The 18,541-nt window shown below is 37.2% G+C and overlaps 1 protein-coding gene across 2 annotated transcripts in view; it reads left to right on the plus strand.

Moving 5' to 3' along the window:
- The window catches only part of DDHD1 (DDHD domain containing 1), a 124,006-nt gene that overhangs the window by 72,444 nt on the left and 33,021 nt on the right, over positions 1–18,541 (plus strand). For both annotated transcript variants that reach the window (XM_011999713.1, XM_011999714.1), the window contains one exon: positions 14,569–14,675. In XM_011999713.1, the coding sequence (XP_011855103.1) occupies positions 14,569–14,675 (107 nt within the window). The remainder of the gene's footprint in view (positions 1–14,568; positions 14,676–18,541) is intronic.

Consider the following 18,541-nt stretch of genomic DNA (forward strand, 5'->3'; position numbering starts at 1 on the left):
ACTTGATCATGGTGGATAAGCTTTTTGATGTGCTGCTGGATTCTGTTTGCCAGTATTTTACTGAGGATTTTCTAATCGATGTTCATCAGGGATATTGGTCTAAAATTCTCTTTTTTTTGTTGTGTCTCTGCCAGGCTTTGGTATCAGGATGATGCTGGCTTCATAAAATGAGTTAGGGAGGATTCCCTCTTTTTCTGTTGATTGGAATAGTTTCAGAAGGAATGGTACCAGCTCCTCTTTGTACCTCTGGAAGAATTTGGCTGTGAATCCGGTCCTGGACTTATTTTGGTTGGTAGGCTCTTAATTATTGCCTCAATTTCAGAGCCTGTTACTGGTCTATTCAGCGATTCAACTTCTTCCTGGTTTAGTCTTGGGGGAGGGTGTATGTGTCCAGGAATTTATCCATTTCTTCTAGATTTTCTAGTTTATTTGTGTAGAGTTGTTTATAGTATTCTCTGATGGTAGTTTGTATTTCTGTGGGATTGGTGGTGGTAACCCTTTCATCATTTTTGATTACATCTATTTGATTCTTCTCTCTTTTCTTCTTTGTTAGTCTTGTTAGCGGTCTATCAATTTTGTTGATCTTTTCAAAAAACCTGCTCCTGGTTTCATTCATTTTTTTGAAGGACTTTTTTGTGTCTCTATCTCCATCAATTCTGCTCTGATCTTAGTTATTTTTTGCCTTCTGCTATATTTTGAATTTGTTTACTCTTGCTTCTCTAGTTCTTTTAATTATGATGTTAGTGTATCAATTTTAGATCTTCCCTGCTTTCTCTTGTGGCCATTTAGTGCTATAAATTTCCCTCTATGCACTGCTTTAAATGTGTCCCAGAGCTTCTGATACATTGTGTCTTTGTTCTCACTGGTTTCAAAGAATATCTTTATTTCTGCCTTCATTTTGTTATGTACCCAGTAGTCATTCAGGAGCAGATTGTTCAGTTTCCATGTACTTGTGTGGTTTTGAGTGAGTTTCTTAATCCTGAGTTTAATTTGATTTCACTGTGGTCTGAGACACAGTTTGTTGTCATTTCTGTTTTTTTGCCTTTGCTGAGGAGTGCTTTACTTCCAACTGTGTGGTCAGTTTTGGAATAAATGTGATGTGGTGCTGAGAAGAATGTATATTCTTTTGATTTGGGGTGGAGAGTTCTGTAGATGTCTATTAGGTCTGCTTGGTAAAGAGCCGAGTTCAAGTCCTGGATATCCTTGTTAACCTTCTGTCTCATTGATCTGTCTAATATTGACAGTGGGGTGTTAAAGGCTGCCATTATTATTGTGTGGGAGTCTGAGTCTCTTTGTAGGTCACTAAGAACTTGCTTTATGAATCTGGGTGCTCCTGTATTGGATGCATATATATTTAGGATAGTTGGCTCTTCTTGTTGAATTGATCCCTTTACCATTATGCAATGGCCTTCTTTGTCTCTTTTGATCTGTTGGTTTAAAGTCTGTTTTATCCAAGACTGGGATTGCAACCCCTGGTTTTTTTTGTTTTTGTTTTTGCTTTCCATTTGCTTGGTAGATCCTCCTCCATCCCTTTATTTTGAGCCTATGTGTGTCTCTGCACATGAGATGAATCTCCTGAACACAGCACACTGATGAGTCTTGACTCTTTATCCAATTTGCCAGTCTGTGTCTTTTAACTGGGCATTTAGCCCATTTACATTTAAGGTTAATACTGTTATGTGTAAATTTGATCCTGTCATTATGATGTTAGCTGGTTATTTTGCCCATTAATTGCTGCAGTTTCCTCCTAGCATCGATGGTCTTTACGATTTGTCATATTTTGCAGTGGCTGATACCAGTTGTTCCTTTCCATGTTTAGTCCTTTAGGAGCTCTTGTAAGGCAGGCCTGGTGGTGACAAAATCTCTCAACATTTGCTTATCTGTAACGGATTTTATTTCTCCTTCATTTATGAAGCCTAGTTTGGCTCGATATGAGATTCTGGGTTGAAAATTCTTTTCTTTAAGAATGTTGAATATTGGCCCCCACTCTCTTCTGGCTTGTAGGGTTTCTACCGAGAGATTGCTTTTAGTCTGATGGGCTTCCCTTTGTGGGTAACCTGACCTTTCTCTCTGGCTGCCCCTAACATTTTTTCCTTCATTTCAACCTTGGTGAATCTGACAATTATGTGTCTTGGAGTTGCTCTTCTCGAGGAGTATCTTTGCGGTGTTCTCTGTATTTCCTAAATTTGAATGTTGACCTGCCTTGCTAGGCTGGGGAAGTTCTCCTGGATAATATCCTGAAGAGTGTTTTCCAGCTTGGTTCCATTTTCCCCCTCACTTTCAGGTACACCAATCAAACATAGATTTGGTCTTTTCACATAATCTCATATTTCTTGGAGGCTTTGTTCATTTATTTTTACTCTTTTTTCTCTTCTCTTTTCGCTTCATTTCATTAATTTGATCTTCAGTCACGGATAACCTTTCTTCCACTTGATCAAATCGGCTACTGAAGCTTATGCATGCATCAGGTCTTCAAGGTCATTCAAGGTCTTCTCTACACTGTTTATTCTAGTTAGCCATTCATCTGATCTTTTCTCAAGGTTTTTAGCTTCCTTGCGATGGGTTCGAACATCCTCCTTTAGCTCAGAGAAGTTCATTATTGCCAACTTTCCGAAGCCTACTTCTGCCAACTCGACAAAGTCATTCTCCATCCAGCTTTGTTCTGTTGCTGGTGAGGAGCTGCGATCCTTTGAAGGAGAAGAGGTGCTCTGGTTTTTAGAATTTTCACCTTTTCTCCTCTGGTTTCTCCCCATCTTTGTGGTTTTATCTACCTTTGGTCTTTGATGATGGTGACCTACAGATGGGGTTTTGGTATGATGTCCTTTTTGTTGATGTTGATGCTATTCCTTTCTGTTTGTTAGTTTTCCTTCTAACAGTCAGGTCCCTCAGCTGCAGGTCTGTTGGAGTTTGCTGGAGGTCCACTCCAGACCCCGTTTGCCTGGGAGGTATCTCCCAGTTAGGCTGCACGGGGGTCAGGGACCCACTTGAGAAGGCAGTCTGTCTGTTCTCAGAGCTCAAACACCATGCTGGGAAAACTACCACTCTCTTCAAAGCTGTCAGATGGGGAAGGATGTTTAAGTCTGCAGAAATTTCTGCTGCCTTTTGTTCAGCTATGCCCTGCCCCCAGAGGTGGCATCTGCAGAGGCAGGTGGGCCTCATTGAGCTGCGGTGGGCTCCACCCAGTTCGAGCTTCCCGGCCACTTTATTTACCTACTCAAGCCTCAGCAATGGCAGACGCCCCTTCCCCAGCCAGGCTGCCACCTAGCAGTTTGATCTCAGACTGCTGCACTAGCAGTGAGCAAGGCTCCGTGGGTGTGGGACCCGCTGAGCCAGGCGCGGGATGTAATCTCCTGGTGTGCCATTTGCTACGACCGTTGGAAAAGCACAGTATTTAGGTGGCAGTGTCCTGATTTTCCCGGTACAATCTGTCACGGCTTCCCTCAGCTGGGAAAGGGAAATCCCAGACCCCTTGCACTTCCCAGGTGAGGCGATGCCCTGCCCTGCTTCAGCTTGCCCTCCATAGGCTGCACCCGCTGTCCAACCAGTCCCAATGAGATGAACCAGGTGCCTCAGCTGGAAATGCAGAAATCACGCATCTTCTGCATCAGTCACACTGGGAGCTGCAGACCGGAGCTGTTCCTGTTCAGTCATCTTGGAACAGACCTCACAATTCAACTTTTTAAAGAAAAAACCTTGTCACATAGTGCCAGGCCAAGTCTGATCCTTTTCAATCTCCATGGCTTATATTACAGGAATCTCTTCCCTCTGATCCTGATTTTACTTTCTGATGAGTTGTATATTACTTCCTGTGATGTTTTTGTTTTTATGTTAGTATGCAGATATTTTGTTTGGATGTCTAGGAACCTGAGAACTAGGTTTACTTGCATATTCTCTCTGGAGCCATTGATAAATAAGAAGGTATCGGTTTGATTTCTTTGAGTACAAGTGAGGGAAATCCTAACCCAAAAAGGCTTAAGCCAAAAGCAGCATTTAGTAACTCATAAAACTGAGGAGTCTAGGAGTTAAATTGCCAAACAAGTCATCAAAATCCAGTTTTATCTGCTCTATCACCTTCATTGTGGAGCCATTATCACACATCTCCTTTGATTCCAAATGTTATTTATATAATCTTGTGCTAAAATTCAAGAAGAAAGAATTAGTCTTTTTTTCCAAAAGTCCCAGCTAGTCTATGCATTTCAGTGACTAATGATGTTGCATCCAACTTCCTGAATCTATGCATGTAGCCATGCAGGGTATGATTGGCTAAACTGGTCATATTCCCAACCTAGAATCAGATGGAAGTTGACTTCATCTTAACTATAGGAAGAGCTAGATTCACAGATAAAAATCACGAGCTATTATTGGAAGTAGGATGAATGAATCCAAGGTGGCTCAAAAAAAACCCCCAAGTGTCCACTACAGGGAGGATTGCCATCATTTCTTCATAGACAGGTTAATTTGATGGAAAATTCTACATATAACTTAGTAATCAACGGAAAATATTCATATAAAAAGGAATTCTGCATAATAAATGATTAAAAGATAGGAAAATCTATATGATTTCTTACCATTTCCCTGCTTGCTGTCATTCCTAAGTTCAGTATTCAGGCCTGTACAAAACTTCATCCTTATCAGGGCCATCCTGAAGCTTGTGTGTACTTGTGATTGATTTGACAGCCTTTTGTTCTCTCAGGATTTCTTTAAATCATGTCTTAGATTCCTGGTAACAGAGAGTTTTCCCTCTTAACATTATTTTAGCAAACCTGCTAATGATTAGTTCAAACTAGCTTTAATCACCTTTGTTCCAGAAAAATATGTTTACTACTTAACACAGATTGAGAAGCAAATTTTTAGACAACTTCTGGGAATGTCAGATATAGTTTACTAAAAGGGATAAATGGAAGGCATTTTAAATACAACTGGATTTACTTTTTGTGGAGTTTCCTTATAAGGGAACTAGTCATAGAACTTGTATACCTAATGCCCTAAATTAGTCATTTTAAAGCTATAATCTTAGAAGAATATAAGGAGGTTTTCAATTAAACACAGTGGGTTGAACACATGAGCTTATCTTATTCCCTCCTGAAACCTCTTTGAACATGATATAAAAAAGAATTTTAAAAAGCAGAAAGGCATAAACCCATAAGTACAGAAAAACATGGGAGAATAAACAATAGTGACAAGAATATCAACAAAACTTATGTTTTTGAACAGGAAATATACACATGTAGTTCACAAAACAAAATATTAAAATGTGGAGTAAAAAGGCTGATTCTCATTTCTTCTCCATCTTCCCTCATTTTCCTTTGTCCTTGTATCCACATTTATAGTCTTCTAGATTTTCTTTAGGCATATACAAATTTTTTTCCACACAAAACGTGCATGCTATAGACTTCTGGACCCTGTTTGTTTGTTTGTTTGTTTGTTTGTTTTAAAAATGTATTTCGGATTGCTTGAGCCCAGAAGTTCAAGACTGTGGTGTGCGATGATCATGCCTGTGAGTTTCCAGTGCACTGCAGCATTGGACAATGAAGCAAGACCCCATGTTTGGTTTTTTGGTTTTTTTTTTTTTTGAGACAGAGTCTTGCTCTGTTGCCCAGGCTGGAGTGCAGTGGCATGTTCTTGGCTCACTGCAGCCTCCGCCTCCTGGGTTGAAGAAATTCTCCTATCTCAGCCTTCCTAGTAGCTGGAACTACAGTCACACGTCACCACACCCAGCTAATTTTTGTATTTTTAGTAGAGACAGGGCTTCGTCATATTGGTCAGGCTAGTCTCAAACTCCTGACCTCAGGCAATCCACCTGCCTCAGCTTCCCAAAGTGCTGGGATTACAAGCGTGAGCCACCATGCCCGGTCAACCTCATCTCTTAAAAAAAAAAAAAAGTATCTTGGAGATTACTGTTCATGATTTTCTATTTATATCTTTTTCTATTTTTTTCTATATTTATATCACACATATATTTTCTTAAAACCAATTAGTTTACCAATTTTTTTCTAATTGAGAGGAATTATGAAGACTTATTTTTTACAGCTATTTAATGATCCCTAGTTGTACAGTAATTCTTAAATGCTATTAATCTCTATCTTCTCTTCTTACAATATGAGGTAAACATTCATTGCTCAGAGAACATGGAAGTTGAAATAAACTTATAACAGGACTGAAATCATGATTTTTGTGCATGCGTAGCAGCACAGTAGTGGGTCATTGTCTGAGGTATAGTATTATATTTTTTAATCATTCCTTTTTCTCATTTTCTCTATCCCCTGTTGGTCTCAGTAGTTCTTATGAGATATTTAAGAAATAGATTTTACTGCTTTTAGTAAGGCAAATTTGGGCATCTAGCCAGAACACATCCATCTTCTCTCTTCCCTCTCCCTGTCTCCCCCTTCCTCTCTTTGGCATCCCCCTCCTCTCCCTTCTCCTTCCCTCACAATTTTTTCATTTTTCTTGCATCCTTTTCTTTTTTTTCTTAACAGTCACTCCAGTACTCCAAATGATTCAGTAGACATACCTGTTTGATCAGTTTTTGATCATTTGAGAATTATGATAGCGATCCTGTGGAGGGAAGGATTGTATAAGTTTGCTTTAGGAAAAAACAACATTTTAAGCAGATGTAGTGTTTCCGAGTTGAGAACTCAAAGTTAGCGTTTCCCAGCTACATCACTATTGACATTTTTGACTGGATAGTTTTTTATTATGAGGGCTGGCCTGTACATTGTAAGATGTATAACAGTATCCCTAGCCTCTTCTCACTGATGCAAGTAAAACCCTTGGTTGTTAGAACCAAAAATATCTCCAAACATTGCCAAGTGTCCCTCAAAGTACAAAATTGTCCATGGTTGAGAACCACTAATCTAAATGAACTCTTTTGTATGCAAATTCAAACAGCAACACACGTACCACTTCCTAATTACTGTATCATAATGATTTACCTAAAAACTACACAGCCATCAAAATTGAATGAGTGGGTAGAAAAATATTAGAAATTTTAAAACTGAACCTTTGAAAAGATGACAAAGAAACTTTAAAAATGTTCCTGCGACCGTTACTTGAGTATCTGATGTAAAAAAGGAACTTTTAGACTCTGTGGATAATAAAGAGAACCTGCCTTCAAGTCTAAAGTTTTGGCTATCATTTTATTTTCAGTGATGATAAGGGAAGCACATCTTTATTTTGGCAAAGTAGAATCTATTTAGGCTTCTTAAAATGCCAACTTTGGGGATATGCAATCAATAAACATAATTATAATGTAATGCCTTTTAAAATATACTGAAAATGAAGATAGACTTTTCAACAAGTACTATTGGGATAGCTAGATTTGCATATAGAAAAAAAATAAATTGGATCCATTGCTTACACAAGGTTAAATTTCAATTGGATTACATTTAAGTGAAAGAAATGAAACCAGGACATGGTAGCACGTGCCTATAGTCCTAGCTACTTTCCTAGCTACTTGGGAGGCTGAAGCAGGAGAATCGCTTGAGCCCAGGAATTCGAGGCTGTAGTGCCCTATGACCACACCTATGAATAGCCACTGCACTTCAGCTGGGGCAACATAGCAAGACCTCATCTCTAAACAAACAAACAAAAAAAGGCCAGGGGGAAGGAAAAGAAATGAAATTATACAAGTATTAGGGATTTTTTTTAAAGGAGAGCTTGAATTCTTCTAGAACTTAGGAATAGAGAAAACTATTCTATGACTTGATCCACAAGAAATAAGGAAAAATATTGATAAATATTATATCATCTAGAAAAAAAATATGGCAAAGAAAAACTAAGTTGAACTGAAAGAAAACATTTTCAACTTATAGATGAAGGATTCTTAATATGTGAAATCATGCTAAAAATAAAAATATGTTCAACCACCTTATGGGAAAATGGGCTAAAGATATAAGCAAGTAGTTCCTAGAAAAGGAAATGGCTGTTCACCATATGAAAAGTCTTTTTTTTTTTTTTTTTTGGAGAGAGTTTTGTTCTGTCACTCAGACTGGAGTGCAGTGGCGCAATCTTGGTTCACTGCGGCCTCTACCTCCCGGGTTCAAGCGATTCTTCTGCCTCAGCCTCCCAAATAGCTGGGAGGGACTACAGGTGCGCACCACCACACCCAACTAATTTTTGTGTTTTTTTAGTAGAGTCTGGATTTTACCATGTTGGCCAAGCTGGTCTCAGACTCCTGACCTCAAGTGATCTGCCTGCCTCGGCCTCCCAAAGTGCTGGGTTTACAGGCATGAGCAGCGCACGCAAGCAGATGTCATTTCTTAACCATCAGATTAGCACAAGTTCAAAATTTGACGACATGCTTTTTTGGCCAGGCTGTAGGTAATAGATGTTCTTATACAGCTGATGGAATGCAATGAAAATGAGTATGTGGCAGTATCTATCAAAATTACATATGTATTTATCCTTTGACCCAGAAAACCTAGTTCCAGGACTCTATCCCAAAAAATATCAGCAAAAATAAAAGGACGTGCACAAGGCTTTTGATTGCAGCATCCCGTAGGAAACTACTCAAATGTTCATCAGTAAGAGATAGGTTGATAAACTACAGCTATTGTCTATATAATGGAGTAGTATGCAGTTGTAAAATAAGGAAGATCTCTGTGTATTACTCTGGTTATTTGAAAAGATTCACAAAGTTGAGAACCTTTTAACTAGACCAAGAGAAAAAGAAGATTCAAATTACTAAAATCAAAAGTTAAAGAGGAGACATTACTACCACCAACCTTAGAGAAATAAAAAGGATTATAAGGGAATACTATGCACAATTCTGTGCTACAGAGTGTATAACCTAGATGAAATGAACAAATTTCTAGAAACAAACTACCAAAACTGTTTTAGTAATCACTTTCCAAGACAGACACAAACTAGGAAAACTGATCTGGTAATGAGTAAGAAATAGGAAGTCTGAGGAGACCTATAACAAGTACAGCGTTTGGATTAATAATCAAAAAACTTCCCACCAAAACAACAAAAGCCCAGGACCCGAAGATTGCACTGGTTAATTCTACCAAACATCAAAAGAAGAATTAAGCTGGGTACATTGGCATGTGTCTGCAGTCTCAGCTTCATGGAAGGCTGAGGCAGGAGGATTGCTTGAGCACAGAAGCTCCAGGCTATAGTACACGACTGTTCCAGTGAATAGCCACTGCACTTCAGCCTGGGCCACATAGTAAGATCATGTCTTTTAAAAAAAAAATAGAGAAGAATTAACACCACTTCTCTACAAACTCTCTAAAAAATAGAAAAGGAAGGAAGATTTCCCAGCTCATTCTATGAAGCCAGTATTACCCTGATACCAAAAACCAATGAAAGCATCATGAGGAAAAGAAAACTATACCAATATCCCTTGCTGAATACAGACCACAGAAATCTCAATGAAATGCCAACAAACTGAATCCAGCAACATATATAAATGGTTATATACCATGACTAAGTGGCATTTATCCCAGGAATGCAAGATAGGGTCAACTTTTTTTTTTTTTTAAATCAAGGGTAATCCACCACATGTAGAATGAAGGGAAAAAAAAACCACATCATGTGACTTTCAGACACAGAAAAGACATTTGACAAAATCTCAACATACTTTCATAATAAAAGCACTCAGGAAATTAGAAACAGAAGGCAACTTTCTCAATCTGGTAAAGGGCATCTACAAAAAGCCTGTGGCTAAACTTATTCTTTAATAGTGAAAGACTGAGAGCTGCTCCTTGAGATCAGGAACAAGACAAAGATATCCACTCTCACCACTTCTGTTCAGCATTTGTACTGTGCATTTCAGCCACAGCAATTAATCAAAAGAAATAAAAGACATCTAGATTAGAATGGAAGAGATAAAACTATCTCTGTTTGCAGATGGCATGCTACTATAAGTAGAAAGTCCTTTTGTTCTTCAAAGGACACTGAAGAAAATGAAGATAACCCTCAGAATGGGAGAAAATATTAGCAAACCACGTATCTGATAAAGGTCTAGGATCCAGAATATATAAAGTACTCTTACAACTCAACAGTTTTTAAAAAAGGAAGACCCCAGTTTTTTTTAAATGAGTAAAGGATTTGAGTAGGCATTTGTCCAAATAGGGTATACAAATGGCCAATAAACTTGTGAAAAGATGGTCAGCATCTTTAGTTATTAGAGAGATGTGACCTTGAACACTACCACTTTAAAGGTTCCACTTTATACCCACTAGGATAACTCTTATCGAAAGGATGGAAATTAACAAGTATTAGCTAGGATGAAGAAAAATCGCAACCCTTACATGTTTCTCGTGAGATTAGAAAATAGTACAGCTGCTTTGGAAAGAGTTTGGCAGTTCTCCCAAAAGTTAAAGTTAGTGTAGGGGCCAGCAATATCGTTATGTGTATACCCAAGAGATCTGAAAATGTATGTCCACAGAAACTTGTTAAAGAATGTTCATAGAAGCATTATTCATGATAGTCAAAAAGATGGAAGCAACCCAAACATCCATCAGCTGGTGAGTGGTAAGCAAAAGTGGCATATCCATATAATGAAATACTATTCAACAATGAAAAGCAATGAAGTACCGATTTATGATGCAACATAGATGAGACTTGAAAACATTACACTAACTGAAAAGCCAGACACAAAAGACCGCATATTGTATGATTCTATTTATATGAAATACTCAAATAGACAAATCTGCTGAAAGTAGATTAGTGGGTGCCGGTGGGTGGGAGGAAGAGGGATAGAGAGTGACTGCTAATGAGTATAGTGTTTCTTTCTGGGGTGATGAAAGTGTTAACGAAATTAGATAATGGTGATGGTTGCATAAGTCTTTGAATATATTAAAAGCCACAGTTGTTGTTTAAAAAAAAAAAAAACTAGTGAAGTTGTGTCAAAAGCAACTTGAAGAGATTCACAGACCTAAAATAGGAGACAATTTGAACCTTGGTAAGGATAATAACTACAGTGGATTGATATGCATCAAATATGCTTAAATCTGTGAATTAGTAATGATATCAAAATATATAAAACCTAATAACTTGTTATTTTGAGAACTGTTAATAAAGGGGAAGAATTAACCATTTATCCTGCCTTTTCTAGGTTAACTGTGCCTCAGTTCATGCAGAAACTATTTGGTTATACCCTAGTGCAGCTAAATATTTAATGTAAGGAAATTTCTTTTTCTAGAAGTATAAGTCTATAAACAAATGAAGAGTGATGGAATATAAAAGGCACTTTTGCCACCATGAAAACTAATGGATTTAAACAATGATCATCAGTAACTGCTATCATCACCAAAAAGAGAAGAGTTGTATGTACCTGTGTACATATGGAGTAGTAGTCTCACCAAAACAGAGCTTGAATCTGATGAAGCCCTTATAACTAACTACCAAATTATGGGAAACAGGACAAAGAACATGTTAACACCATAGGGATGCAATGAATGAAAATCGGACTCTGAGTAACTTTATAGGAAACATAAACACAAAATTACAGGTATACCTCAAAGATATTGTGGGTTTGGTTCCATACCACTGCAATAAAGCAAATACCATAATTAACAAGTTGCACAAATTGGCTTCTCAGTGCATATAAAAGTTATGTTTACACTACACTGTAAACTGTTAAGTATGTGATAGCATAATGTCTTTAAAAATCGATGTACATATCTTAATTTTAAAATGCTGTGCTGCTAAACGTTGCTAACCAGTTATCTGAGGCTGCAGTGAGTTCACAGCATCTTTTTGCTGTTGAAGGGTCTTGCTTTCATGTTGATGGCTGCTGACTGATCAGGATGGTAGTTGTCAAAGTTTGGGGTGGTTGTGGCAATTTCTTAAAATAAGACAACAATGAAGTTAGCCACATCAATTGATTCTTCCTTTCAGAAAGATTTCCCTGTAACATGCAATACAGTTTGAGAGCATTTTACCCACTGTAGAACTTACTTGAAAATTTGAATCAATCCTCTCAAACCCTGCCACTGCCTTATCAACTAAGTGTATGGCATATTCTGAATTCTTTGTTGCCATTTCAGCAATATTCACATCTTCACCAAGAGTCCATCTCAAACCACTTTCTTTGTTCATCCATAAGAAGCAACTACTCATCCTCTGAAGTTTTCTCATGAAATTGCAGCAATTCAGTCACATCTTCACACTCTTCTTATTTTAGTTCTCTTGCTATTTCCAATACATCTGCAGTCACTTCCTCACTGAAGTCTTGGGCCCCTCAAAGTCATTTATGAGGTTGGAATCCATTTCTTCCAAACTTCTGGAATGTTGAGATTTTCACCCCCCATGAATTACTGAATCACAAATGTTCTTAATGGCATCTAGAATGACGAGTTCTTTCCAGAATATTTTCACTTTACTTTGCCCAGATTCATCCACTATCTATAGCAGCTATAGCATTATAAAATTTGTTTCTTAAATGTAAGGCTCGAAAGTTAAAATTACTCCTTGATCCATGGGCTGCAGAGTGGATATTGTGTTAGCAGGCATGAAAACAACATTCATCTCCTTGAACATCTCCATCAGAGCTCTTGAGTGACCAGGTACATTGTCAGTAGGCAGTAATCATTTGAAAGAAATCATTTTTTTTTTCCTGAGCAGTAGGTGTCAACAGTGGGCTTAAAATATTCAGTAAGCCATGCTGTAAAAAAAGATGTGCTGCTATCCAGGCTTTGTTGTTCCATTTACAGAGCACAGGCACAGTAGATTTAGTATAATTCTTAAGGGCCCTAGGATATTTGGGATGGTCAGTGAGCATTGGCTTCAACTTTAAGTTACCAGTTGTGTTAGCTCTTCACAAGAGAGTCAGCCTGTCCTTTGAAGCTTTGAAGCCAGGCATTGACTTCTTCTCTCTAACTGTGAAAGTCCTAGGCATCTTTTTCCATTAGAAGGCTTTTTTGTCTACGTTGAGAATATGTTTAAGGTAACAACCTTCATTGATTATCTTGGCTAGATCTTCTTAAGTTGATGCAGCTTCTACTTCTACATTAGCACTTACCTTACACTTTTATGTTATGGAGGCAGCTTCTTTCCTTAAACCTCATGCACTAACCTGCTAGCTTCAAACTTTTCTTCTGTACTTTCTTTGCTTCTCTCAGTCTTTTAGAATTGAAAAGAGTTAAGGCTTGCTCTGGATTAGGCTTTGGCTTAAATGAAGGAAAAGTTGTAGCTGTTTTGATCTTCTATCCAGACCACTAAAACTTTCTCCTTATCAACAGTAAGGTTTTTTCATTTTCTTATTTGTGTGTTCACTGGAGTAGTACTTTTAATCTCCTTCAAGAACTTTTCCTTTACATTCACAAAGTGGCTAACCGGTGCAAGAGGTTCAGCTTTTGGCATGCTTGGCTTTTGACATACCTCCCTCACTAAGCTCCATCATTTCTGGTTTTTTATTTGAAGTGAGAGATGTGCGACTCTTCCTTTCACTTGATCACCTAGAGGCCAGTATGGAATTATTAAGTGCCCTAATCTCAATATTGTTGTGTCTCAGGGATAATACGGAAACCCTTGGAGCAGGAGAAAGGTTGGGGAATAGCCAGTCAGTGGAAGTCAGACCACATACATTTATCGATTAAGCTCATCTTATACAGGTGCAGTTCGCCAGAGTGGATGTAATAATAATGAGAAAATTTGAAATATTGTGAGGATTACAAAATGTGACGGACACAGAGTTAGCACATGCTATTGGAAAAATGCACTAATAGATTTGCTCCATGCAAGGTTGCCACAGACCTTCAGTTTTTTAAAAAGTGGAGAAAAAGGTAATATCTGCAGAGTGCAAATTTTTTAAAAAAATGAATGCGGTAAAACAAGGTATGCCTTTACAAGGCAAAATAGAGAAAGGAGCCTGTAGTAGAGACATGTCTTTTAATTGCAGTGCATGCAATTAGAGCTCAGTTTAAACAAGCGTAAAAAAAATTTTAATATTATAAAATAATATTTATAGTCCAACTGGAAAAATAGGACCACTGAACTACGTATTTGCTGAAATTAAACAATGATTAATTTCTTTGGTATGATAATACTGAATAGGTTATGTTTTTCTTATATTTTAGAAATATATACTAAACTATCTACAGACAAAATAATGCAATATCTAGGATTTGTTTTTAAATATGGGAGAAGGGAGTGACTCCTAAAGGAATAGCATGAGGGAGTTTTTCTGGATGAACTGTTCTGAATTGTGTAATACTAATCACAAATCTGCACATGTGCTAAAATTTATATAACTGACACCAAAAGGGGGAAAAGAGTCAATTTTATAGTATCTTCATATTTTAAATAAAATTTTAAAATTTATATTATGGAAAGGATGAAGAGAGCAATAGATGAAACAAGATAGGTCATGACTTGCTAATATTTGGAGCTGGGTGATGGCACTGAGGTATTCATTATGCCATTCTGTCTACTGAAAATTCTTATGTATAATTATTTAGAATATAATGTAAAAGCTTGGAATATTTGAAATCATAGATGGCAAATTTAGGATAAAGCTATAAGCAAATGGAAGTGTTATGATTAAACACATTCTATCTCATGTACATTTATATATGAAGTTATTCTCATAAAGCTTTGTTTGCATTTTTGTTTGTTTAGGATGAGAGAGGCTGCAAGAAAAATAGAAGAAAGGCATTTTTCCAACTATGCAACACATGTTGAATTTCTGCCTGTTGAGTGGCGGTCAAAACTTACTCTTGATGGAGGTATATTTTGTTTAAAAATTGAATGATTTAGCCAATGGCAAACTTTTACCAAAACAAATGCAGAAAGTTTTAGAAAATACTTCTTGTTCATTGAGAACATAGTGTCTTCCATTTAATTGTCTTGAGGTATACTCACCCTTTGTTCTAGATTATTTAAGAAAATAAAATCCATTGATTTCTAAAATAATTATACTGACTAATATCATTTGAACCACTATATAGATTTCATAGATAGCACTGTTTTCATGCATGCCCTCTGTGGATTGTGAGGGTGGGTGGAGGGATATAGCGGGAACAAAATGTTTTCTAAAGTTTTTGACACTAAGTTGATTTGTCATCACTTTAAAAATATTTGTTTTCCACAATTCCATACGAGCTTACATTTTTCTTTCTAATAATTTTCCCCTCATAATCGGAAAATAAAAATCTCAGGGTTTTTTTTTTCCTTTGTTGTTTTTCATACGTTCCCTGGGCTGGTGAATTACAGTCTATCATAGAGAATTTGTATATTTGTTTAAATAAAATCAGTTTAGTTGTCTTCCTTAAAGATCTGTCATCAACCAAAATATGTGTCTTTCTTTACACAAAGTTATGTCTGTTAAATATTAAAACCATAAAAACAGAATGTTTAGATTGATTATATACATAATCTGCAAAGTGAGAGTTGTTATACTGGATATAATATTAGCAGCTGCCATTTGCGGAGACTTTTGCTATGTACCTGGCAGTCTGCTGTGCATTTTGCATGGAGTATCTCATTTAATTGTCTCAAAAATTCATGAAATACCTGCTATATTTTCTCCATTTTACTGATAAAACTGAAACTCACTAAAAGGCAAATTTAAGAGTGGCAGGCAGAATCTAGCTCTGTATGATGGCAGATTCTATGTTTATCACAGTGTTAAACTGCCTCCCTGGGTGATTTATAAGAATTTGTCCAGGTCTGTGATTCTGTCTCATAGTCAGTTACGATTTATAAGGACTCGTCCAGGTCTGTGATTCTGTCTCACAGTCAGTTAGGAATGTCAGTTGTAGTTTATCAAACCCAAATTGCATCAAAAATTGTAATGAGTTTAAAAAAAAAAAAAAAAGGAATGTTATTGACCAAAACAGATCTCAGCAGCAGTGGTTGATATGTAAAGTTCTAGTGTAATAACAACATGATCCCTTGAACTTCTCCCATTCATACAGGTAAATTGCTCAGGCTTCTCAGGAAAGTATATAATATGGATGAATTACTATTTAGTAAAACTCCTGAGTTTGTAATTTCTGTTAGGTTTAAGCTACTTTGGTAGTATAAAAGGCATTCTGATGAGTGAAAGAAGCCAGTCTTAGGCTGGGCGCAGTGGCTCACACCTGTAATCCTGACACTTTGGGAGGCTGAGGCAGGTGGATCATTTGAGGTCAGGAGTTTGAGACCAGCCTGGCCAACATGGTGAAACCCTGTCTGTACTAAAAATACAAAAAAAATCAGCCGGACTTGGTGGTGGGCATCTGTAATCCCAGCTACTTGGGAGGCTGAGACACGAGAATCACTTGAACCCAGGAGACAGAGGTTGCAGTGAGCCAAGATTGTGCCACTGCACTCCAGCCTGGATAACAGAGTGAAACCCTGTCTCAAAAAAAAAAAAAAAAAAAGCCAGTCTTGAAAGTTTATATACTTTATGCTTCCATTTTCATGACATTTTGGAAAAGGCAAAACTTCAGGGACAGAGAACAGATCATTGGTTAGCAGGAGTTAGGGGAAGCAGGGAGGATTTGAATTTATAGGAGCAGCATGTAGAAGTTTTTCAGGGTGATGGAACAGTTCAATATCCTGATCCTGGCAGTAGTTACGTAAAACTACACATGCGAGTCAATTTTATTGTGTGTAAATTTAAAAATAATTTTAAAAGGGTATCTACCTACAGCACACATCATTGTGTTCTTTGGCAGTGAAAGGCTAAAACCATTTCCTTTAAATCAGGAATAAGCCAAAGATATCCACTCTTATAATTTAAACATTCTGCTTGAAAGTCTTAGTGCAGTAAGATAAGAAAAAGAAATAATAGTTACAAAGACTCAGAAACATCTGTTTTGATTTGTAGGTCATATGGTTGTCTACTCAGAATATACAAAAGAATATACAGAAAAATTATTAGGCCGGGCAGAGTGGCATGTGGCTGTAGTCCCAGCTACTCGGAGGCATAGGCAGGAGGATCACTTGAGTCCAGGAGTTTTGTGCTGTAGTGCACTATGCCAAGCAGGTGTTCACACCAAGTTCACTATCAATATGATGACCTTTCAGGAGCAGGGAGAGGTGAAAGAGCCCAGGTTGGAGAAAAAGCAGGCCAAAACTCCTGTGATGATCATTAGTGGGATAACACCTGTGAATAACCACTGCACTCCAGCCTGGGTAACAGAGACCCCATATCTGGGAAAAAAGAAAAAGAAAAAAAAATTATTAGAATTAATAAAGTAATTTATTAGGGTTGTGACATAGAAATTCCATATATAAACATAATTGCATTTCCGTATACCAAGAACAGACAAATAGCATCAAAAATACAAAGTTCCAAGAAATAAATCTAGCAAAAGAAGTATATTTGTGTTACAAATTAAACAATTAAAAGACCTTAAACACAACTTAAAGATAATTTCCTTAGATTGGAAAATTCGTTATTCTAGAGGTGTGGATTCTCCCAAATCGATCTATAGATTCCATGTAATTCCAATCAGGATTTCCAGAGTTTTTCCATGAAACTTGACAAACTGATTCTGAAATGATTATCAAAGAACAAAGGGCTAAACAATCAAAGTCAAGAGACAGCACACGGAATGTGATAAAATATTTGCAGACTACCCATCTGACAAGAGATTAATAACCAGAATATATAAGGAGCTCAACTGTATAGGAAAAAAAATCTAATAATCTTATCAAAAAAATGGGCAAAAGATTTGGTAGGTATTTCTCAAAAGACAACATACAAATGGCAAACAGGCATATGAAAAGGTGCCAACGTCATTGATCATCAGTGAAAGGCAAATCAGAACTACAATGACATATCTCACCCTCGTTAAAATGGCTTATATCCAAAAGACAGGCAATAACAAATGCTGGTGAAATGTGGAGAAAAGGGAACCCTCGTACGCTGTCGGTAGGAATGTAAGTTAGTACAACCACTATGGAGAACAGCTTGGAGGTTCCTCGAAAAACTAAAAATAGAGCTACCATATGATCCAGTAATCCCACTGCTGGGTATATATTAAAAAGAAAGGCAGTCAGTATATTGAATAGATGTCTGCAGCATCCTGTGTTTGTTACAGCACTGTTTACAATAGTCAAGATTTGGAAGCAACCTAAGTGTCTATCAACAAATGCATGGATAAAGAAAATGTAGTACATATGTACAATGGAGTACTATTTGGCCATAAAAAAGAATGAGATCCTGTCATTTGAAACAACATGGATGGAACGGGAGGTCATTATATACTCAGGCACAGAAAGACAAACAGCAGATGTTCTCATTTGTTGGATCAAAACAACTTATGGAGATAGAGAGCAGGCTGGTTATCAGAGGCTGGAAAGGATACTGGGGAGGTGGGGATGGTTAATAAGTACAAAAAAATAGAATGAATAAGACCTAGTATTTGATTGCACAACAGGGTGACTATAATCAATAATAAATTAGTGGTACATTTTTAAATAACTAAAAGAGTAGTACTGGATTGTTTGTAACACAAAGGATAAATGCTCGAGGGGGTGGATACCCCATTTTCCATGATGTGATTACTGTGTATTACATGCCTGTATCAAAATATCTCATGTACCCCATAAATGTATATACCTCCTATGTACCCATAAAATTTAAAAAAAAAAAAAAAAA

The sequence above is a fragment of the Mandrillus leucophaeus genome, unplaced genomic scaffold (assembly GCF_000951045.1).
Source record: "Mandrillus leucophaeus isolate KB7577 unplaced genomic scaffold, Mleu.le_1.0 Scaffold60, whole genome shotgun sequence".
NCBI classification, from domain to species: domain Eukaryota; kingdom Metazoa; phylum Chordata; class Mammalia; order Primates; family Cercopithecidae; genus Mandrillus; species Mandrillus leucophaeus.